Below are 22,912 nucleotides of genomic sequence, written 5' to 3' on the forward strand. Positions count from 1 at the left end.
TGAAGGGGAGGGTCGGTGGTACCATAGCGTGCATGAGAACCGCTTGCCTGATCACTGAAGGGAAGCAGAATTTCCCTTCGTTTGCAACATGCATCCCAGCAGAGCTGAGGGTTCTGGGTTCTCGCCTAGCAAGATCCTTCCCTGGACCATCACTCATTTGTCGCCTCTCTACTCCTCATCCTGTCATAAGGCTCCTGCTGGGCTACACCGGCCATTTTATCTTCCAGCCCTCGGCTTGGACAGCGATGCTGCTCCCAGCAGGGCTGGATGGCCTGGTCTGCTCCATACTGTGCCAGGTGTCCTGCTGCTCTGCCAGAGCACAGCCCCCCCGTAACAATGCGGGTCCTGGCAGGATCCAACTGAGAGTGCCAATTCAGGACAAATTGCTTAAAGCAGGGCAGTTACATCCCAAGGCTGGGGTTTTTCCACCTCAAAGGCAAACCAAACCAGCCAGCCAGAGAGGACTTTGGTTTTACCCCACTGGCTAACCACAAGTCACACAAGCAATTCCCTTGTTTCCAGGGAACTCCAGTTTCCCAGTATCACCACCAGGGCCACTCGTTATGGGGACGAATGGTTATGAAAACCAATACCCCAGTAAAAGAAAAATGGTTCTCTCCATCCCAAAGGACCAAGCCCCAGACCCAGGTCAATATACAAACAGATCTTACCCACAAATCACGCTGTTGCCAATCCTTTAGAATCTAAAATCGAAAGGTTTATTTGTAAGAGGAAAAAGATACCAATGAGAGCTAGAATTGGTGAAATGGAATCAATGACATACAGCAATGGCAAATTTCAGAGTAGCAGCCGTGTTAGTCTGTATTCGCAAAAAGAAAAGGAGGACTTGTGGCACCTTAGAGACTAACCAATTTATTTGAGCATGAGCTTTCGTGAGCTACAGCTCACTTCATCAGATGCAATGGCAAATGGCAATGTTCTTGGTTCAGGCTTGCAGCAGTGATGGAATAAACTGCAGGTTCAAATCAAGTCTCTGGAGAACATCCCCAGCTGGGATGGGTCTGTCAGTCCTTTGTGTAGAGCTTCCGTTTGTAGCAAAGTCCCTCCAGAGGTATGAAGCAGGACTGAAGACAAGATGGAGGAGCTGCAGCAGCTTTTTATAGTCTCTTGCTGTGTGGTCTCTGCTTTCTTTGTCTCAGAGACCAGCTGCCCATCACAAGGCCTGGAAACACCTCAGAGTTCTGTCCATAGGCAGGTCCTTGCATGCCTTGCTGAGTCCCCAGGCACGTCTGCCTTCTCTCAGTGGGTCAGTGTTATAGCTGATGGTCCTTAATGGGCCGTCCAGCAGGCTAGGCAGAGCTGACACCAACTTGTCTGGGGTGTCCCCCAGAAGCAGAGCACAAGTTTGAACTACAGACAGTCTAGAGCCAATACTTATATCTTGAAATACAAAAATGATACATGCAAACAGACAGCATCATCCGAACCAGCCAACCATCACCTGGTCTTAGACACCTTCTTGGACCCCCTTTATACAAGATTTGGTGCCACTACAGGAACTTGGTTGCAACAATGATCTATACGGTCCCAGCTTACGTCAATAGACTTCCCACTTTCAGCAGTGGTGATGGGTGAACTCCTCACTTGTGGGAGGGGAACCCGTTCACTTGGGGCTTCTCGTCAGGGTCACTATATGGGGAGACTGTCCCCTTCTGCTGTCAGTCAGGCTCAGTGGGGTGGAATGCCCCACGGGAGTGTTCTCTCAGCCCCCAAAGCCAGCTGTGTGGCAATTGGAGAGTAGCAATTACCATATGGAGGGTGATCTCAAGTCCATGCAGGGTGTGAGGCCGTGTGCAGATGTGGCTCAGGGTGACACTTCAGCAGGAGTGTAAGAATCTCTGTCGCATCCGCTGGGTCTAGTTTTAACCGCCCTAATCTTCTCAGGTCGCAGTTTGCTAACCAGAATCATTTGCATGTGCAAATCAGGGAGCAGCAGTGCCTGGTGGCTCTCGTGGAGTTTAAACACACAGGGTTCTGAGTTTAACAGAGTGCCAGAAATCCTCAGGACATCGCAATGTGGGAGGCAAAGGTGGATGCTGGGCTGTTAGGGGTCACTGTAGATGCCAAGTTTTCTGTTGTTCTAAGACTTGCTAGCTATTCTTATTGAAAGCAGGCAATGGGAATCGGTTCCTAATCTTTGTGTTCAGTTTTGGGGGTTTCTTTACATGGGCAAGTTAAATCTGAGACTCGTATCCAAAAGGCAAGAACTCCCACCCTTCATTTAACAAACTAGTCAAGATTGCAAAGTATCAGTGTATTTTCCTATTGTTTCCCTCCCCCAAACTTAAGCAATGGATCACTACTGGTAACTCATATCTTCCAGTACCCCTGTAGTAACCAACCACAATTTACATGCGGCTGGCTTGCAGTAATTTGGCAACCATAGGGCTGTCCCTCGTGGCTGCTGTCTCGGAACCCTCCTTCCAGTCAGTAGTCTCCAGATCTTAGGACTGGGTAGGAAGTCTTCATCTGAGCCTGCAGCCCACTGAAAACAACCCTGCGGGAGGTGTGAACTGCTCCCGTGTGTTGCGGGGGCGGGGGGATCGTTAACTCAGAAGCCTGTTGACGAGACCTCAATGCCAGCTTTGTTAGTTGATCCAAGCACAGGAGCGGGACAGTCGTTGTGTGGAGATGAGCATGTTGTTCCATGGATGGTGCCTCATGATGCTGTGCTGTGGCCTCTCACTGTGACCTGGCCTGTGGGCAGGGCTCAGGCAAGTACTGCTGTTTTCTTCAGTTCCGCCATGGCTCAGGCAGCGGGGTAGGAAAAATTCAAGTGGGGGGGGTGTCTCATCTCCCCTGGTGACCACGTGCAGCTGTCCTGGGCACTCTTCTCTCCCTGCTACTTATCTGGCCCCCTTTCCCGTAACCACTGAGCCTGTCAGAGTCCTCCTCACAGCCCCTTCCAGGCTTCCACTTCAGTGTCACGGGGGTTTATCGAATGGGAGGGCATTGCAGGGATACAGATCCGTGTGAGCGTGTTGTAGCCTTTTATTCTATTTAATGTTAATCCTACTTCAGTGGGTTTGGCTCTGGCGTCTACAGTCTCTGGTTCAACAGAGTCACCTCTGTTCTGGATCTAGAGTTCACAGGAACACATGAAAGCACAGGCAAGTAACACACACAATGACAAGAGTATCGATCTTTTAGTAGTTTTATTAAAGTTACCAACAAAGTTATAAATATCACAGCATACACAATTCCCAAAGATCAATACAATGTGCCAGTTATACCCACAGACATCCTCACATCCTCCGAGATGGTGCTAGAGTGCGTTGGCCCTCATGAATTTACGCCATCACTTCTTGTCTCCAAGGCCTAAAATAGCTAAGCTAAAGTTTTACAGGCCTCAGCCCACAGTTTCTTGCATTTCAGCTTATCCTGCTCATGCTTACTACATAATTCCTCTAAATACAGATCAACCTTATACTTTGATAAACCTGCAAATCAACTCTGATTAACATACAATGAATATATGTCATAAGAATGGCCATAGTGGGTCAGACCAAAGGTCCATCCAGCCCAGTATCCTGTCTACTGACACATAACATATTGATTGATCATAACATCACATGACAAATGGACACTAAACTAAACCTGTTGGCTAGAGTGTCACTGCCCAGTGGCACCAGTGTGTGACTCCATCAGTGCAGCGCCGCACCTTTCGGAAATCCAGTGTCCTGGTGTGCGGGGCTGAGCCCTGGGTCTGCTGCTGTCACCCCATTCCCAACCGGAGCTGCCTCTGAGTTCTGCCCCGCCATTGCTTCCCCACCGGGTCGGGGAACCGTCCCGGACAGAAGGGCGCCCCTCTGTATGCGAGCGCTAGAGGTCTTTCCCAGGGGCCTGGCACTTGGCGAGGCTGTGATGGAAGCTCACCGGCACACAGGATTTCCCGGGGGGCTGCCATGACTTGCCAAAGCCTTAGAGAGACAGACAGGCTAATGGTGCGTTCTGTTGTGCACCGTGCCCTTTGGGATGGGGATAGTCTAGATGGGTGAGTTTGGAGGGGGGCTGGTGGCACCCCGCTATCCAGCAGCAATGTCCATGGGAATTAAGCACAGGAGAAGAGGCTTGGAGCCAGTGGAGCCCCAGGATGGGGACAGCACGGGCAGCAAGTGTGTGTGTGAGAGCCTCAGCCGTGCCTCACAAGGGCCCCTTCGGGAGTCACAGGCTAGCTGAGTCTCCGCGGCTTGCTCCTGCTCTGGTTTCTCTGCTGATCCAGGGGTGGTTTGTGGGATGCGGCTGTCCTTCCCGCTCTGGGCTGCTTGCAGGGGTGAAACTGAGGCCACTTACCAGTACGGGGTGGGGCAGCTCTGGCCCCTGGAAGGGGCGGGGCCTTGGGTGGAAGGGGCGGGGCTGGGGGGTCAGCATCCCCCAGCCAGCCCTTCCAGTCCGGCTGGCCTGCGCCACCCAGGGCTCCCGTGTTGATTTAAAGGGCTCGGGGCTCCGGACGCCGCTGCTCTTTTAAATTGCTGGCCCCCGGGCAGCTGCTCCCTTTGCCCCCCCCGCCCATCGGCGGCTGGGGGGGCCAAAAGGGGCAGGAATGTTAAAGTGCTGCAGGGCCCTTTGCCGCGGCCCCGCCGACGGGGGCTGCAGCAACATTAAAGTGCCGCGGCGGCAAAGGCCCATCCTGAAAGCGGTGCTCCGGCCGCGCTTTAATGTCCCTGCCCCTTTCGCCGGCCCTGTCGGCGGCCCTGCCGGGATGGACCCTACCAGCAGGGCCGCCGACGGGGGAGGCAAAAGGGCAGGGACGTTCAATCACTGCCGCAGCAGCGGTTTACTGTGGGCTGGGTATGGGCCGGGGCGGGTTCTTACCGGTACGCGGTACCGGCCCCTCCCGGCCCACTTTCAGCCCTGGCTGCTTGGCAGCTGTCAGGCAGAGCTATGCGCAGTAGACCGCCCCACAGAAACCCTGGCGGGCGAGCGGACGGCTGGGCGGGCTGCAGGGACCTGGGGAGGAAGCCCGGGGCGCTGGGTGGCCGGCAGTGCCCCGTTCCTGTGGCACTATTCCTCGAGGACCGGTTGGCTGGTTTCTTGTAACCTGGTTGCTCCCCAGGCTCAGGGAGGGCTAGTGCCTCCCGAGAGCCCTTCCTGGAAGGAAGTTCCATCAGTGAAGGCTGCTGAGCTGGTGAAGCAGGTCCACATGAGTCCAGCCGGGCCCTTTGCCTGCTCGGTAATGCCTAGGGGACCTGGCCAGCCCCTGCCTGCTTCCGGGCCCACGTGCAGCCGCGAGCTGAAACCCTGGGGACGTCGCTGGGCAAGGGCTGGCACACCCATTGGCAGCTCTTTGCCCTGGGCGGCGAGTGCAGCTGACGCTGGGGAGCTGGGATCCCTGACAGCCAATTAGCTGTTGGGAGGTTCTCGTGCTGTTGACAAACTTGTAGCCAGCAACAGCAAACAGCAGCTATCTGCCGCAGGCCCTCATTGCGCTCCCGCTGCACCAAACCAGCACAGCCAGTTTTTCCGCCTCTCCAGGAACTGGGTAGGGCAGAACATGTGGCTTGATCACTCCCTGAACTCCCCCGGGGAGGCTGGCCTCTCGTTGGCCTCCCCTGGAGACAGAAAGAAGAAGACTCTGTGCCCGGTGGCGTCTGCCACCCCAGCTAGTCAGGAGAGAGCAGCTTTGTCTGCGTGGGAATGGGAGCTACCAGATCCCAGCCGGGCTCTAGTGATCACATAGCTTCCTTAATATTCCCCTGTCCTAAGCCATTGTGCAGAGTTGGTGGGTGCTGCTAAACAGCTGCTGTGTCCCGCCCCAGAGGTGGCTGCATTTCTGTGGTGAGAGGAGGGATTTCTCTGTGTATTTGGTTTTGGATCTCTCAGGGTGAGGTGTGCCGGCGCTGGGCTTTGTTCAGTGGCATGAGTCCTGTAGATCTCTGTGTGCGCTGTCCCTGCCGGGCACGTCTGTAGTGAACGCAGCCTGTCTCTCGTGCTGCTCCCTCAGTCTGGGTCAGGCAGGCCTGTGCTGGTGCAGCTGTGGGAGCCCGGAGCGGTGGAAGCCGTGACCGCTGGGCTCTGCGGTAGGGCAGCTCTGTGTAGCCAGCTGGTAGCGGGCAGACTCCTGTCCCCTGTCAGTGCTGCAGCTGGACGCACCTACAGGTGATAACCCTGGTCTCTCTTGCCTCTAGCGTGCGCTTCCCCTTCTCCAGACTTCCAAGGAACCCACGGCGTCGTGGTGGCTTCCCCCGGGAATCTGCCACAGCCCCACATATGGGCCCCAGGCATGGTAACTACAGGACCGTGGGTCTGGGCCATGCCTGTACCCAGGGCGGAGCATTAGACTGGGCTTCCTGCAGCTCTGGGTGGGGGACAGGAGCAATCTCCTGCCTGGCTGGGCTCTCGCTCTGGGTGACTGCCACAGTGCAGACCATGCCCCCCCCCGGCTCCATGGCTGGCTCACCCGGGAGAAGTCCCTTTGTTGGCTGGCGGTGGGTGTGTTAATGGAGGGGTTGTGGATGGTTCAGGCCTGGTCCCATCCCAAACCAGCCCTGCGGGTGCTGGCCACATGCAGCTCAGTGCTCTGGGCCGAGGGATGGGGATTTAGTCTCCAGCCTTGTCCCCCTGAGCTCCGGGCTCCGCTGAGGCAGGGTGAGCGGGGCAGGTCACATGGCAGCCGGAGGAGAGGACTTGCACAAGGAGCACAGAAATAGCAATGTGTGGGTTGGGCGGCTACGGCTAAACGGGCACTGAGCAAAACAAGGAGCGAGGGAGACGGGCTGATCCTGGCCAGCGACTGCAGGGGTCCCTGCTTCCCAGAGCCTGACACGCTGGAGTTACGCACACTGGACAGCAGTGTCCTGGGGGGGCCCAGAGTTCCAGGGCCTGGGCTGTGTCTGGGAGGGACCCCCAGAGCTATAGGGGCCATGCTGTGTCTGGGGGGGACCCCCAGAGTTCCAGGCGCCGGGCTGTGTCTGGGGGGGACCCCCAGAGCTATAGTGGCCAGGCTGTGTCTGGGGGGGACCCCCAGAGTTCCAGGCGCTGGGCTGTGTCTGGGGGGGACCCCCAGAGCCATAGGGGCCAGGCTGTGGTATTGAAGGGCTTTGGGCACTGTCTGCATGAGGGTTTGTTGCTAAAAGTAGGCTCCCTCCAGCGGGGCTGAAGCTGCACTAGCCTTGTGTAGAGCGCTGCTGGGGAGGGGGCATTTGGGGACGGAGCTGGAGGGGGCGGCTGGGGACGGGGCTGGAGGGGCTGGAGCTGGAGAGGGTGGCAGGCAGCCGGCGGCGTTTTAAACACAGCATCTCTTACCCCTGCTCAGAAAAGAGCTGTGGCTCATGGTGCCCTCATCCACCCCCAGCAGCCCCTCTCTGCCCCTGGCCTGGCTGCACCGGTTGGATGTTGGGTGGGAGGAGGCCTGGTTTACACCACGGTACGCCCGGGAGAGTAACAAACTGGCTGAGCTGCCGAGAAACTCCCCAAGGCCTCTGAGCTGCACGAAATGGCTTTGTAGGGACTGAAATCCCCGGCGCTCGCCAGCTCCCCCAGGCTCTGCCTTCCCTCCTGCTCCCCTGCCCCCTTCTGAACCGGCTGCCTCGGCCTGGAAAGCCCTGTTGGAGATGTTCTCTGGCCGCACACTGAGAGGCAGAGCCCCTGCGAGGCCCCTGGAGCCTGCCCCCCAGCCGCGCACAAGGACGGCCCCGCCTTGTGGAGAACGAGCTGCTGTCTGCCAGGGTGAAAAGGGGATTGAGACCCCACCGCCCCGAGCGAGGCTGGCATGCGGGCGTGCTTGGCTGAGTCATTTCGCCCAGGCTGGCTGGGTGGCGGCAGCTGCCCCTCGCCCACCCATTCCAGCCGGCTGGACGGCCCCCGGGCGTATGGGAAGGAATCAAGCCCAGGATTGGGGGAGGCAGGGTGCTGGTTCTGGGGCTATTAGCACGCGGAATAGTCTCCCCATGAAAACCCTGCAGCTTTGTACGCTCGGCTGGGCAGAGCCCTGGGGAATGTGCTGTAGGGAACAGTCCTGCCCTGGTGCTGGCTGGGTCCCTTCCAGCGTCTCTGACCCTGCGCAGAGCAGAGCAGGCTGGGCTGGGAGGCCGTGCGGCGTACAGGAGGGGTCTGCAGAGAGGAGGGCTCTGTGTGTGCAGCCCAGGGGGCCGTGTGAAAGCAGAGAGCTGCTCACCTGGGAAGCCGGGAACCACAGGGTGGGTGTGACTCTGCAGCTCTGTGTGAATGCTCCGCGGTGCAGAGGGCGCTGGATAAACAGGAAGAGCTGCAAGGGGGTAGCGGGTGGGGTTGGTGTTATGGGTGGGAGCGGGTCAGAAGAAATACACCTGGATCGCATGCCGGGGCCGTGTGTTACGGAAACGTGTATTGGGCCTGGCTGGGGGAGTGTGTGTGCCGATGCACTAACCTTGTGCCAGCGAGATGCACGCCTGGTCAGTCACGTGCCCAAGGCCCCGATTCAGGCGTGTAGCTGCAGCAGCGTGGGTGTAGAAACGGCGTGGCCCACGTGCACACCGGCCTGTTCTTGCCCTGCTGACGCTGGCAGTTCCCATTCTATCCAGCGTGATTAACCTCAGGCGCCAGTCCCGCTCCGTGCCCTGTTGTGCTAGGTCTGGGCACACACGGCCTAGGGGGTGGGATGAAGGCAGCACGGGCGAGCTCACGCCACGGGCCCTGGCCTGCCCTGGTAGAGGGCCGCTCAGTCTTGAGGGCCGTTTGGCCCGTTTCCTCCCTGGTGAGCGTGCGGACGAGGCCATGAAGTCATGGCATTCGTGACGTCCATGCTCATCCCTGCCAACCTCCAGATATGTTTCATGAGGGTCATTAAACAGCCACCAGCCTCTTGCTCCCCGGGGCTGGGGTCGAACCAGTAGCTGAGAGTTCCTCCCTGCCTGGCATCTCCTGATCCAGCCAGTGGGGCTCCCTCTCTTGCCTTCCTGGTTCTGGGGAACACGCTAGAGCCTGACCCCTACTCGATGATCAGCCTGACAGCCCATCTCCCATGGGGCCAGCCAGGCTGCAGCAGCCGCCTGCCTGTTGGCCTCAGTGGCCGTATGGAGAAGCCTGGAGTCCCAGCCCAGGCTTCCCTGCAGAGCGGGGTCCCTTCCCCTGGGGGTGCGGCGTGACTTGCAGGGCTGACGTCTCCCAGCTCCCTTCCTGCAGGCAGAGTGACCACATCTGCGTCACTGTCTGCTCCCCTCCCCCAGCGGTGTGGGGGCCGGGGCGTGGGGGGTTTCTCTCCCCCACTTCGCTGTGGGTCCCTGCTGGCTGAGGAGAGCAGCATAGCCAGCCTCTGCAGGGAGCTGGGCCCTGCCCCCCTTGCTGGAGGGGGCGACTGCAGTGTCCTGTCAGTGTGTTTCTGCAGTGGGTCTTCTGCCCCAGCCCCCAGGCACTGTGTGTATGTGTGCGGGGAGTGACCTTCAGTGCCTGGCCGGGGAAGAAATGCCTGTAAACCGGCTGTCCCGGGGTGACTGAAACCCCAGTGACGCTGCCGGCTTTGCAGAGCACCTGCTGTGGAAGGGTAGACGCAGAGGCCCGTGGTTGGGGGGAGGAGGGAGGAGAGATGGGCCTGCATGTGACTGGTGGGAGCAGCAATTATAACCACCCCCTCAGCCGCCCCGATGATGTCTCTGCAAGTGGCATGCAAAAGCCATTTGCAGCTGTGGCAGGGCTCTGCGACCACAGGGGCCCTGCTGCGTGGGGCAGCCTGCTGCACGGGCCAGAAGCTCGCGGTCTGGTTGGTGTGTTCAGTGTCTCGCTGCCTCTGGGCGGGTGTGAGATGCACCTTGAGCCAGCTGTCCTTGCGTGCTGCTCGCCTGCTCGGTGGAGGAGGTGGGAGGTGAGCGGTTTCCTGCTACGAGCGGGGAGACGTGTGCACTGCCTGCGCGGCAGAGATCCTGTCCTGGCCCTCCCCCCCGATCTGCATGGTGCAGGGGGCTGATGCGTGTCTACATGCCACCTGGAACGCAGGCTGGAGTTCCGTGCTAGCAGGTCTGGGCACGCTCGCCCGGTCCCCCCCTCCGCACGATAGCCTGCCCCTCCGCACACGTGTGCACACTGCTGGCTTGAGCTCTGCACGGGGACCCGGCCTGTGGCTTTGCTGCTCTCTGGTTCTGGCGCTGTTCCCGGGCGGCCCGGGACCCTCCCGGGGGGACCGCCGAGAAGGGGGGTCTTTGCTCCTCTAGTGGCTGGCTCTGCCCCCGGGGAGGATAGGCTGAGCAAGGGTCTCCCCACCCTTTGGAGCAATGGCGGAATTTCCCCAGAGGCACTGAGGTGCTGTCCCGCCCCAGCTGCCCTGGGGGAGTGGGGTGGCCCGGCGAAGGCCTGTCTGGTGGTGATAACCTTTGAAGCAGGCACTGCCGGCCGGGATCAGACCTGAGGTCCCGCTGGGCCGATGTCCCGTCTCTGCCCGTGGCACCCGGCTGTGTGCCAGAGATGCCTGACTGGACAGTGCTGGGCAGAGGTGCTGGGCCTGCCTGGCACTATCCCTGCAGCAGGAGCCTTCCCTTTGCTCTGCCCCCTGGGGTCTGCATGGCGCAGTGGGATGCTGCCGTGTTCTCCCTGGAGGGCTCAGGGATGGGGCCCCAGGAGAGGAGAGTCAGGGGGCTGATGTGGCAGCAGCAGGCTGGATGCCCCATGGGCCAGGGAGAAGGTCTCTTGCAGTCTCTCGCCGTGGTGGGGAGCCGCCTCTGGAGTTAGGGGCTGGAGCTGAGAGCGCAGTGCCCCCTGCCTGTGCCCCAGCTGACCTCTCTTGCCCCACGTCCCGAGGCAGGGGCTGGTCCATCCTCCCCTGCCGCTTCCCCCTCCCATACTTATGCCAGAGCTGTTCCCTTGCATCACTCCAGCTCTGGCTGCCCCGGTCCCTGACGCCTGCCTCCCTGGCTTTCCCGTTCTGGGCCAGAGCCAAGCTGAGTGCAAGGTTCAGACGCCTGGTTCAGACGCCCATCGTGCGGCTGCCTGCTCCAAAGCCCGGGGAGTTCCCGCTGAATGGCCAGGTGTCACGGAGTGTGGGGGAGTCCAGGCCCTGCACCCCTCTTCCTGGGATTCACTGTGACTCTCAGCCAGCCAGTAAAACAGAAGGTTTATTGGATAACAGGAACACAGTCCAAAACAGAGCCACCCAGGACCCCTCAGTCAAGTCCTTCTGGGGGAGCAGGGAGCTTAGACCCCAGCCCTGGGGTTCCCTGTGTTCCTCCACCCAGCCCCAAACTGAAACTAAACCCCCCCAGCAGGCTCCCTCCTGCAGCCTTTGTCCACCTTCCTGGGCAGGGCAGAGGTGTCACCTCCCCCTCCCCCTCCTGGCTCAGGTGACAGGCTCTCAGGTCTCCCATCCCCAGGGCACATTCCCAGGTCAACACTCCCCCCTCCCTGCTGCGCCACATCCTCACACCGGGTCAGCAGCTGCTCCTGGGCACGGGCAGGGTTCATGCTGCCGTTCCCTGGGGGACCTTTGCTGGCAGGGCGGGCGTGGCAGAGGAGCGCGAGCCCCTCGGAAAGGGAGTGTCTGGTTCTAGGGCAGGCTGGGGGCCCTGGCACATGGGGCGATCGCTCTGTGAACTGGAATGGGGGGTATTTCCACTTGTGGTGCTCCCTTCCTTAGGTACCCAGGTGTCACGGCGTCCCCGGGCGATGCTCTGGAACTGCTCCCTACGAAGCCAGGCAGGACTCTGGGGAAGTCTCCTTTCTGTGAGCAGCCTGTCTGCAGGACACACAGCTCACCCAGCTTCCACCTTCCTGGGTCTGGCCTCGGAGCATTCAGCTTCCTCTACCCCTCCGTGCGCTTCCCACAGCCAGTCCGCCCAGGCGGGGTCCTGGGGGAGTCAGAGGGTCCTGCCCTCCAACTCCGCAGTGAGACCTGACTCTCAGCCAGCCAGTAGAACAGAGGTTTATTAGATGACAGGAACACGGTCTAAAACAGAACTTGTAGGTACAGAGAACAGGACCCCTCAGCTGGGTCCATTTTGGGAGGCAGTGAGCCAGACAACCACGTCTGCACTTCACTCCATGTCCCAGCCAGCCCCAAACTGAAACTCTCTCCAGCCCCTCCTCCTCTGGGCTTTGTCCCTTTCCCCGGGCCAGGAGGTCACCGGATTCCTTTGTTCTCCAACCCTTCAGCTCTCACCTGGCAGGGGGGAAGGGCCCAGGCCATCAGTTGCCAGGAAACAGGGTGTTGGCCATTCTCTGTGTCCAGACCCCTGCACACACCTGCCCTCTAGGGCTCTGCAATGATCATACACCCTTACCTCACCACCTAGATTCTTAAGAACTGCCTAGGGGAAACTGAGGCACCCCCACACTATTCAGAGGAAACATTAAGAACAGTCCCGCTTCGTCACACCAGGTACCACAGTGAAGAGGGCCAGTTGAGCACCGAGGATAGTGGGCAGTGTGTGGCCAAAGCAATGCCCGCAGGGCATTGCTGAGAACCATGGGTCAGGATGGCTTGGGGCTGGCAGAAGCCTCCCTGCATCCCCACCCCTCGAGCTTTGGGTGCGGTCTGGCTGCAGTGGGGCTGGAGCCAGAGCCTGGCTGTTATCGGCGTGAGTGAGCCGGAGCAGACAGGGCTGCATGGGGGTGGTGGAGAGCGTGACTCGTGGCCTCCCCCCATGGCCAGAGGGCAGCCAGGCCCGGGTGGGGCGTGGGCAGCAAGGCCTCTGTGTTCTCCCTGGCACCATGAGACGGGGGCTGGAAGCAGATTCCAGAGACCGAACCGGGCGGGGAGCTCAGAGGCGACTCAGCCGATGGTGCGGTCTGGGGTAGCCGCTCGCCCACCCACCCTGGGCTAGAGGGGCACCTCCATCCCTGCTCTGACTGGCGCGGTGTGTCCGTGATGCTGGCTGCGGTGCCACGGCCTCCCCGGTTGGGGGCTGGTGTTTTCTCCCCGTCCCCTCAGGCGCTCCCTGGCGCTGGCCATTGGGCAGGGCCTGGCCACGCTGTGGTTCCTCGCTGAGCTAAGCTGAAGGCTTCCAGAGCCTGGTGGGCGGCCGGGTCTGTGGCCCTTTGCTCCGTGGGTTTGTGCCACAGTTTGGCTCTGCATCGCTGGGATCAGGCCACAAGGTGACGCTCGCTGGGGAGCCTGCCGAGGCTGCGGTTACCAGACTTGCCGGGGGTGGGGGAGCTATGTCCTTAAAGCAGCAATGGGCTCAGGGAGAGGGAAGCTCTGTCCTGCCTGATCCCCTGTAGCCTTCCTTACTGCCCAGCGGCTGGCAGGGCAGAGCCTGCGGCACGGGGCTGGGGAGGAGCCGGGCTGGATGGGGTCAGACGGGGCGTTGCGGTGTCGTGAGGCCCCATCCCGCTGCAGGCGGCGGAGAAAAGCCGGAGCAGTTTGCAGCCCAGGGCGGCGTGTGGCCTTGGCAGATGTGAGTGTAGCAGCCTGGCACGTGGCAGTGACTCTTCAAAGATCCACCCCCTCCTCCCGCCCCTGCAGCGAATCCCAGCAGGATGACGGTGGCTGTTTCTATGGTGCTATCGCCCCGCAGGGGCCCTGGAGGGCTTCGTGCCCATCGCTGGCAGCGTTCTTAATGAGGCACATAGGGAGAAGTGCGGCCACCTCTGGTGTGGGGCGCAGCAGTGCAGCGTAAGGGCAGGGGAATGCTGTGTGCTCTTGAGAGTGCTGGGGGGCGGAATGGAGCTGGGGTCCCCCCAGTCTGCTGGGGGCCATCGCCTCATGCCAAGCGGGTGCCGCTGACCCCAGAATCCAGGCTCCTGTCGGCCTCCGAGCGGGGAGGCTCCTTGTCCTGCAAATGGCGCCCCTGCACTGGAGGGAGGGGGTCTGGCCACAGCTAGTCTGTGCGCAGGCCAGAGCGGGGCGCTAGAGAGCAGGGCAGGTGCTCCTTACCCTGCTGGCCCGGAGCTCAGATCCAGAACAGGACCTTGCACTGGGGCCTGAGGTCCCTGCACTGGCCTGTGAGCGAGCGGGGGGAGCTCTGCTTGCCTGGCCATGGAGGCCTGTGGTCCCCCCTCCGGACTGCGTTACGCTGTGTGTGCAGGGGGGCACTGGCTGCGTGCGGGGAGCTGCTCAGATCCGTACAGAGCCTGGTGTGAGGCCTGGATAATTGCAGCTCTCTGCGCGTCATCCCGGCCTGCACCTTGTGCTGGTGATTCACCGCCTGGTGACTCACTGCTCAGCTTGGCAATAAGCCCCAGCGGGGACTCTGGTGCTGATCCAACCTGCCAGCCCAGGGGGGGCAGCCTGGGCCTCTCGTGGGGATGCAGAGCGGTGCCTGGTGCCGGGGCTGTGTCGATCCTGCTAGCGGCTACGGGCTCCCCGCCATGATGGCTTTCCCCTAGCATAGTCACCAGCCTCCTTTCCCTGGGCCCAGGGCACTGCCCCCCCCGCCACTGCCATTGGCCCGGTGAGTGCTGTGGGGGCAGGGGGCTGAACTCAACCCAGACATGAGACCTCCCCCAGCTGGCCGTGGGTGGAACGGGGGGGGGCAGGGCAGCCCTTGGTTAGCCTGGGCGAGGAGCAGGTAGGATGGCACGCAGCGAGAGACGGGGACGGGGGACTGACCTGACCCCAGGGCTCTCTGGGAATGCACAGGTCCCCCCAAATGCATGGTCCTTGGCGTGGCACCGCCCAATGTCTGGGTGCTCTCGGCTAGAGCGTAACCGCCGGGGGCAGGTGCTCAGACTTGGGGATGGGAGATGCCAGGGGCCAGAGGGCACCAGCCAGTTCCTCCTAGTTCCTCCTGTGTATCGCAGCGAGCCACCAGCCCTACCCTCATGGCCAGCCGCCGGCCAGCTTTAGCCAAAGGAGGGAGGCCTGTGATGGCAGGGAGGTGATTTGGGGTGATGCGCCCAGGCAAGGGCACACAGGGAGGGCTGGCCGGGGCCCTGCTCTCTGGCCACGTGCCCAGGACTGCGCAGAGAGCCCCAGGGGAGGCTAGCGGCCCTGGGGCTGCGAGGACCCAGGCTACGCCGGGCAATGATGGCAGATGGGAATCGGGTGCCGGGGAGGGTATGGGGGGCTGCTTGTGCCGCTGCTCCAGCTCCTCCCAAGCCAGCCCAGTCAGGTGCTGGCTGGCCAGTGAGCAATAGCAGTGCACCGGGGAGATTGCCTGGGCGTGGGGAAGGGCCCGCTGCCTTGCAGCCCCTGCATTGCCAAAGCTCTCTGAAAAGCCACGCTGCCCGCCTCGGGTCCTGCTTGGTGACTGGCAGCTCGGGCTGGGGCACAGGCTTCTCCCGGACCGTGCCACTCCTGGTGCCCGTCAAGGGTGCATAGCCCACGCCCTGTGCCTTTGGATTAGCCGTGGCCGAGAGGCCCGCTGGCCGTGTTCGGTGCACCACGCTGAGCACCGTGGGGCGAGCGTGAGCCGGGTCTGCCGGGACAGAACCGTGGCCTGGGGAGGTGACAGGCTGTGCCCTGGGATGGGCCTGGGGAAGGCCTGCCCACGGCGTGGGGCTGGCGCCTGCAGCGTGGGTGCTGTAACGCTGCATGGCACGGGCACTTCGGTCTGAGCGGCTCCCCGCCCCCTCCAAGCCAGGCCCTGGTGTGTAACCCTCTGCCCCAGCGCCTGGCTCCCGCTGTGGGCATGACCGGGTCCAGCCACGGCTGGGACAGTGGGGGGAGCGCTCTCCCCGCGGGATGGCTGGGTGTGGGATCGCTGCCAGTCCCGCGCCTCGGGGACAGGCAGGCAGATGCGCCCGCACGAGCTGCACCAGGGCAGTCTCCGGGTTGCACGCTTGGCTGGCCTGCTGACATATTGGGGTTGATGGCTCAGGCAGTTCACATTTCCTTGGGCTACGAGCCGAGCGGGGTGGACGTTTAACTCCTCCCTGTCCGAGCTCTGGGTAGCAGAACTGGGGCTGACAGGGCTGGAGCGCAGAGCAGTGGGTCTGGCATCTCTGCGTCCTAGCTCGGGGGATGGCCCAGGTGGGCTAGCTGCTCGGTGCCCGGAGTGGGACATGTCTGGCGGGGCGGAAGCTGTGCTTGGACATGGAGCTGGCATGGCCCTGGGTGGGGCCCGGGGAGCCTGCTCCGTGGTGAGGCGTCAGGCACTGCTCTCTCCCGACCCCAGGGAGTGGAGCTGGCCCAAGTCTCCGCCCGATGGCAGCTCCTCTTCTGGTGCCTCTGCCCTGGTGCAAGGCGTGGTGCACGTGGGGACAAGCACTGGTGTCTGTGGACTCCTGTCTCGCTCTCGATGCTTCAGCGGGGTCTTGTTCTGCTGCTGGGACCGACAGCCTTTCTCCTAGGGCTGCCGGTGGGGGATGGGAGGGAGCGGTCTGTGTCCCTTGCAGTAGGAGCACCCCTCCGGGGCTGTCAGTCTGTGGAGCTCTCAGTGCTTTATGTGGGGTGGGAACGTATCATCCCTGTTTACAGGAGGGAAACTGAGGCACAGAGCCAGGCAGTGACTTGGCCACGGGCACCCAGCAAGTCGGTGGGAGAGCTGGGAATGGAACCCAGGCGTCCTGTCCCCATTCCCCTAGTGTAGGCGACCTGCTCGGGGCTGTCCTGCTTGGGCCGGAGTTTGTGCAACGGGTTCATGGGGTGAGGGGAAGGACAGGAGAGCTGCTGGCAAGGCTGCTTGAAGGCGGCGGCAGCCCCCGACTGGAGGGAGCAGCCAGCTGGGGGAGCTCCGGGCCACGGGTTAGCATATGTCCAGCGACCTCTGCAGGGCTCCCATTCAGAGCGTGCCCCTGGCTTGTTGCTGTCGGGGGGGGGGGGGGGGGGGGGGGGGCTGTGTCCCAGAGCATTGCTGGCTTTGTGCTACCATTCCCGTGACCCTGGGCCATTGGGCTTGGTGTCCCCCACCCAGGCTTCTTTCTGGAGCAGACGCAGGAGCTGTGCCAGGCCCCAGGCTGGGGGGGGGCATCTGTCAAGTGCCTGGGCCCTCCCCAACTCCCTGCATGCTGCGTCTGGCAAACTGAGGCTATGTGTGCCAGGCTGATCCGGCACCCTGTGCGGCAGGGCCCTCCTGGCCGGCGCACAACCCAGCGGGCAGAACCGTGCCTCGAGGGGGCTGGGGGCCCAGCGCTCGGAGGGCGTGGCGGGGGGGTCTCATTTCAGAAGCTGCCTCTAACACAAACCACGTCCAAAGCACTAAAATGCTTGGACCCTGTCAGCTGCAGATGGGCTCGTCAGTGAGTGCAGGGTGCAGGAAACGCCGGCGCCCCTCGGTGAGGACAGCGTGAGGCCCGGAGGCAGCAGTGTCCATGCCACATCCAGGGCTGTCTGTGCCACTTCCCTGTCCTGGAGAGTGTCAGGGCTGCACCTACTGTGCCCCGGCTGGGGGGGTTGGTTACCCGCCGTACGCCTTCTGGCTGTGCCCGGCTGCAGTCTCGGGCCTCTCGGCCCAGGGCAGGAGGGGGCTGGCACTGACGTGCCCCGGGAAGGAGAGGAGAGGAAAGAAATGCATCTCTTAGCTGCCGTGGCTGCTGTTGGCTCCAGTGACTACGAAGATGGCGATGTCCCAGGGCCTGTCGAGCTCCTTGGCTCCGCTCTCCCCACGCGCCCCATGTTCCCTCCAGGTCATTCCTTGGGACCCGTTCTCCTTGCCACTGGGGCCGGGACGTGGAGCCGTTCCCCTCTGGCCTCTTAGCTCCAGTGTGGCAGGGCCCGCTGGTGCTGGGAGGTGGCTACGTCCCTGGCTGCTCGCTGGCCTGTGTGGAATGAGTTGGCTGGTTCTCAGCCTGGCTTCCAATAGATGGGCATCACCCTGCCAGCTGGCACTACTGGCCCCCCTGGCTGGTGGACTGAAGTCATGCCCGGGCTGCCTTGAGGGGTCTTGCCAATTTGGGCTCTCAGTCTGCAGAGGGGGCACAGGGCCGGATGCCCAGGTTAGGCCATCCACAGGGCCCCTCTTGCCCCTCCCCCACCCCCTAAAAATACTCACGGCATGGCTGGGGGAGGGGGTCATCGGCCTCGAGGGATGCGGCAGACCCAGCTAACTGCCACCTGCAGCCACCTGACCATCTGGCAGCGTCTCCTCAGCCTCTTCCCCCCAAACTCGGGGAGCTGATGGTAGCCTGCGGAGCCCAGCACTGCCCCACGGCATGGGGTGCCCCCCCTTCGCCCCCAGCTGTCACCTGTCATGATGCTGAAATGCAGCCACCTCTGGGGTGCAGGGCAGCAGCCTAGCTGAGCGCCTGGGGGTGACTCTGGACGTGGCGCCGGAGCACGGAGAGAGGGGCTCGCTGCCCCCTCCCCAGCTTCCCTGCATGCGGGGCTGGCTCCGCTCCCCGCCCCATCTCCGGCGGAGGCGGGGGGAGGTGCGGGCTGCCATTGGCAGGCACTGGCGGCTCCTTCCCGGAGCGGAGCCTCTCCCCCCGGCAGGCAGCCCCGTGCTGCAGGGTAGGGGCTGGCTCGGGCTCCCCTCGCCGGCTGCCGTGACCCACTGCTGCCCGGGCTTCTGCCAGCCCGCCCCAGCCCCGCTCCCCTTGGCCCCCTCCCTGCTCCCCTCCCTCCCTCCCCTCGCCGCCTTTGTTGGGAGATGTGTCGGTGGCCGAGGATCTGACAGCCAGCCTTGCCTTGCCGAGCATGGAGCCGCTCAGCCACCGGGGCCTGGCGCGCCTCTCCTGGATCGACACCCTCTACAGCAGTACGTGTGCGCTCGGGGGGGCTGGGCTGGGCTGGGCCGGAGCCGCTGGGGTCTCCCGGCTGCGGGAGTCGGAGAGGGCTGGGAAGAGCCCTGGGGTGGGATTGCTCAGGGGGCAGGGAGCCGGCTCACCTGGGGGCACGGTGCCAGGTGGGGGCACTGGCCGGCCCGGCTCCCCTGTCTGTCACTACCTGTCGTGTAACGCTGCGCCGCAGGGCCGGGTGGGTGGCAGGATCCAAGCGAAGGCAGCATCGGAGCGGGTGTCCCTTCTGCCTGCCGTCGTTAGCCGGGGGCCTGGGCTGTTCAGTGCAGCCCCCTCCCCGTGGATGCGCGCTCCTCTCCTGCTTTCTGTCACTGCAGGCTGCTCCGGGAAGCGCTTCCCCCATCCCTTGGCATTTAGACAGTGCCAGTGTTCTGGGGGCGGCACAACCCCCTGCAGCCCCCTCCTGGGCAGTCGGAGCCCGGGGCAGGTTATGTAAATGGGCAGGCTGAGCGCTGGTGCAGCGGGGTCACGCAGGTGAGCGGGGAGGATTGGGGCACCTTCCCCTGCAATCGCCCCGGGAGACCCATGCGGCTCTGTGGCGGAGATGCTCCCTCTAAGTGAGCCCACAAGAGAGGGACTGTCCATGGGGCGCGCTCTTCCTTGGGAGATGCCCTCACTTGCCTTCACCTGCGTGGCACCGGGGCGGGGGGCACAGGCTGATCCACCTGGGGAAGCACATTCAGCCATGCCCAGTTCCCAGCCCCAGAACGGGCTGTGCTCGGCGGGGGCCTGGCTGGGAGCCCTGGGGGCAGCGGTGGGCTCAGGCCTTGCTCCTGCAGCGTCGTCTGACCCTGCTCCGAGTGGGGCTGCACCTCTGGGTAGAAACACCGGAGCCATCCATGCCACGCTTCCCGCGTTGCTAGCTGGGTGATCTCGGCGCCCCGAGGGGCCTAGCCCTGCGCTGCCCCCATGCCTGATGCCCCCTTCCAGCGGGAGCAGGTCAGTCCCCGGCTCGCCCTGCTGGTGTCCGAGGGTCACTGGGCAGCCGTGCCCCCCAACACGGGGCCTCCCTGCCAGCCCCTGTGCCACCGGTTACGAGCTCGGGGAAGCAGGCTGGTCCCTGGGCTTGGGCTGCTTTCCTGTGCCCCCTTGTGGTAGTGGCGGGAAGATCACTGCGATGCGAGGAGTGGGAGAGAGCTCCAAGACCTGGGTCGCCGGGGACCTTTCGTGCGGTGGGGCTCGTGTGACTCTCTCGTGCTCTGCAGCGTGGCACTGGGTAGCCACCACGGCCCCAGAGAGACAGGGGCTGCCTCGGGAATGGGGCCAAGCTCCTTGCGGCCCCAGGAGGGCTCGGGCAGGGGGATCGCCCGGGTCCCTGGCTCTCGCGCTGGGTCAGCGGGGAGGCCTGGCTCTGGCTGGATTTCGCAGCCCCGGGGTTGGGTCGGTGCAGCAAGCACCTCAGGCGAGCGGGCACCAGAACATGCCCTGGCAGTGGTGCAGCGAGCGGGTAAGCTCCCCCACCCACCCGCAAGGCTGTGTGCTGAGAGCCCCGGACTTCTGGGTTCTGTTCCCGCCTCTGTGGCTGCCTTGCTGTGCGGCCTGGGGCGGGTGCCGTGGTTTCTCCCCATGTCAGGCAGGGCTGAGGCCTGAGAAGTGCTTTGAGGTGCTTTGCAGGTGGGGCGAGCGCAGTGCACCCCCCAGCAGGGCCAGCGCTGGAGAGCCCCCGCTACTGTGCCTGGCCGGCCCCGCAGAGCCGGAGCTGTGAGTTCTTCCTGGCCCCTGTAGGCAGCCAGCCTGCGGCCTTGAAGCATGAGGAGCGGAGCCATAGGCCTCTCCGCAGTTCTGCTGGGGGCCTGCGGCTGAATCCCTTGGCCGGTCTGCAGGTGTTTGCGCCGGAGCCGTGGAGCTCGGAGTGGAGCCCGCAGGAGGGCCTGGCGCTGGGCAGGAAGGACCAGTAACCTTGTGGGGGACAGTGTGGTGGTGATGTGGAGGACAGAGAGAGGACGCTGCCTAGAGGTGGCACACAGCGGGTGGGATGCCTAGCCAGGGGCTCTGGAGGAGGTGGGTTGGGTGCTTTGAGTGGCATTGCCTGGCTGTATAATCCATATGGTGCACTGCCCGTCAGACCCCAGCCCAGGGTGCTCACCACCGTGACACGCAGCAAATCAAAGCACACCCGAGCTACTGAGGCTGGAATTCAGATGAGCAGGGCACAGGCAGGGCCTCCAGGAGTGAATGGTGGAGCAGGGTGTGGGCCTGGGGGCGAACAGCAGGGTGCAGGCTGGGCGTGCAAGAGCGAATGGGGGAGCAGGGTGTGGGCATGGCTGCATGGGAGTGAATGGCAGGGCAGGGGGTGCATGGGGCAAATGTCAGGGCAGGTGCAGGCATGAGGGGCGAATGACAGGGTAGGTGCGGGCAGGGGGTGCACGAGGTGAATGGCGGGGCAGGTATAGGCAGGATGTGGGCCTGGGGGCCAATGGCAGGGCAGGTGCAGGCGGGGGGCTAAAGGCGGGCAGGTCGGGTGGGGGGGGCAATGGCGGGGCATGTGTGGGCGGGGGGTGCATGAGGTGAGTGGCGGGGTAGCTGCAGGCAGGATGCAGGCCTGGGGGCCAATGGCGGGGCAGGTGTGGGCAGGGGAGCAGTGGCGGGGCAGGTGTGGGCACAGCAAAGGAGGTGAACGTTAATAATTTTCACTCTCGATCCAGTGACCTGAATGTACTTTATAACGTGGTGTCTGTCTGGAGACAGGCGCAGAGCGGTTAAGAAGGTCCCCACCACGGTCAGACCCCAGGGTCCCCACCAGGGTCAGAAGTGGTTCCGGACTGTGTGTGCCCCGACCGGCTGAGCACCCCTCGTGCCTTGCTGAGGCCCCCCAGCGAGAGCCCTGGCAGACCCAGCACTAGATCAGACCCAGTGTCCATGGGGGCTGCCCTACGGAAGCTGTACCTGCAGCCCCTGGCTGGAGGCTGGCTTTGGTTCCCTGGCTCTGGATGTGGGCCCTGCTCTGAGCCCTTGTCTGCACTGGCTAACCTGCCGGAGGTGTGCAGATGGCTGAGGTACTTGGTCCCATGCGGAAATATCCCCGCCCCGAAGTAAGCAGGAGGTCTCTGGCGTTCACAATGTACATGGACGTGCAAGTTGCCCCTGAGTGTCCAAGCCTCTGTGCAGCGAGTTGAAGAGGCTCTGCCTGGATCTGTGGCCTGGCATGAACTGGAGAGCAGGGCCACGCTGCCCTCTCCTGGTCTGTGTGCAGGCGGGTGGCGGATGTGCCCATCCAGGAGGGAGGAGGGCTGCTGGGCACAGAGGGAGTTGGAGCACTGGTCTCTCTGCCAGCGTCACAGCTGGCTCGGGGCTCAGGAGTGAGCTAAGCTGGGTGGATTAGACCCTTGGGCTGAGCTTGGCGTGACTGGCGATCCTGGCTAAGGGAAGGGGAAGCCAGGCCTGGCCAGGGAGAGATGCTGTGATGGGTGCCCTGCACCCAGCTGGCTCGGGGCTCAGGAGTGAGCTAAGCTGGGTGGATTAGACCCTCGGGCTGAGCTTGGCGTGACTGGCGATCCTGGCTAAGGGAAGGGGAAGCCAGGCCTGGCCGGGGAGAGATGCTGTGATGGGTGCCCTGCACCCAGCTGGCTCGGGGCTCAGGAGTGAGCTAAGCTGGGTGGATTAGACCCTCGGGCTGAGCTTGGCGTGACTGGCGATCCTGGCTAAGGGAAGGGGAAGCCAGGCCTGGCCAGGGAGAGATGCTGTGATGGGTGCCCTGCACCCAGCTGGCTGCTTTGCCTTGGCTAGCCCCCATATCAGGAGTGTGAAGATCCCTTAGCCCTGTCCAGGGCAGCGTGTGGCTTGCTGCACGTCACTGGGGATCTGCTTTGGTGTTTGTCCTAGGGGCCTCAGGAGCCAGTGCCAAGGCTGTGGTTGGTGAGGCGTGTTTCAGAGCCTGCTGGCATGGCTCCAGGCTCCGGCACTGTCAGACCCGCTCAGGCTGCATCTCTCTGTGGTTCGTGCCAGCACTGAGCGCATTCCAGCGTGGCAGGAGCCGGGGTGCCCCGGCACCAGGGGGCATGGGAGGGAATGCACCAGAGCTGGTAACTGTATGATGGGCCCTTTGGAAGGAAGCCAGGACTGGGGGGACTCCTGCAGCAGCGTTGGGGTGGTGTGTTCTCCCCCTCAGGCCTGGGCTGGGTTCTGCAGCCTCCCTCGGGCACAGCAGAACCACGGCAGCCCTGCCCAGACATGAGGTCTGGGCCACTCGTGCCCCATTAGCAGTTAGTTTCCATCTGGGGCCGGGGCGCAGAACACAGCAATAGGCCCGATGGTCTCTGTGTCTCTCCGGTGGGGCAAGGGTGTGAGGGTGTCGGGCTGCCTGCCTAGCCGAGCAGCTGGACGCTAGTTCCTTCCTCCCAACTTGCGGGTGGTTCTGCTGGAGACTCTGCTG

At 62.9% G+C, this 22,912-nt stretch overlaps 1 protein-coding gene across 2 annotated transcripts in view; it reads left to right on the forward strand.

Annotated features, from left to right (window-relative positions):
* The window catches only part of ABR (ABR activator of RhoGEF and GTPase), a 95,278-nt gene that overhangs the window by 11,680 nt on the left and 60,686 nt on the right, over positions 1–22,912 (forward strand). The window contains exon 1 of one of the 2 annotated variants that reach the window (XM_077836463.1): positions 18,440–18,500. The exons of the other annotated variant lie outside the window; for it this stretch is intronic. Coding sequence (XP_077692589.1) covers positions 18,440–18,500 — 61 coding nt within the window. Of the gene's footprint in view, positions 1–18,439; positions 18,501–22,912 lie in introns of those variants that run through there. 2 annotated transcript variants of the gene reach the window in all.

Source organism: Eretmochelys imbricata, chromosome 17 (genome assembly GCF_965152235.1).
Source record: "Eretmochelys imbricata isolate rEreImb1 chromosome 17, rEreImb1.hap1, whole genome shotgun sequence".
Taxonomy (NCBI): domain Eukaryota; kingdom Metazoa; phylum Chordata; order Testudines; family Cheloniidae; genus Eretmochelys; species Eretmochelys imbricata.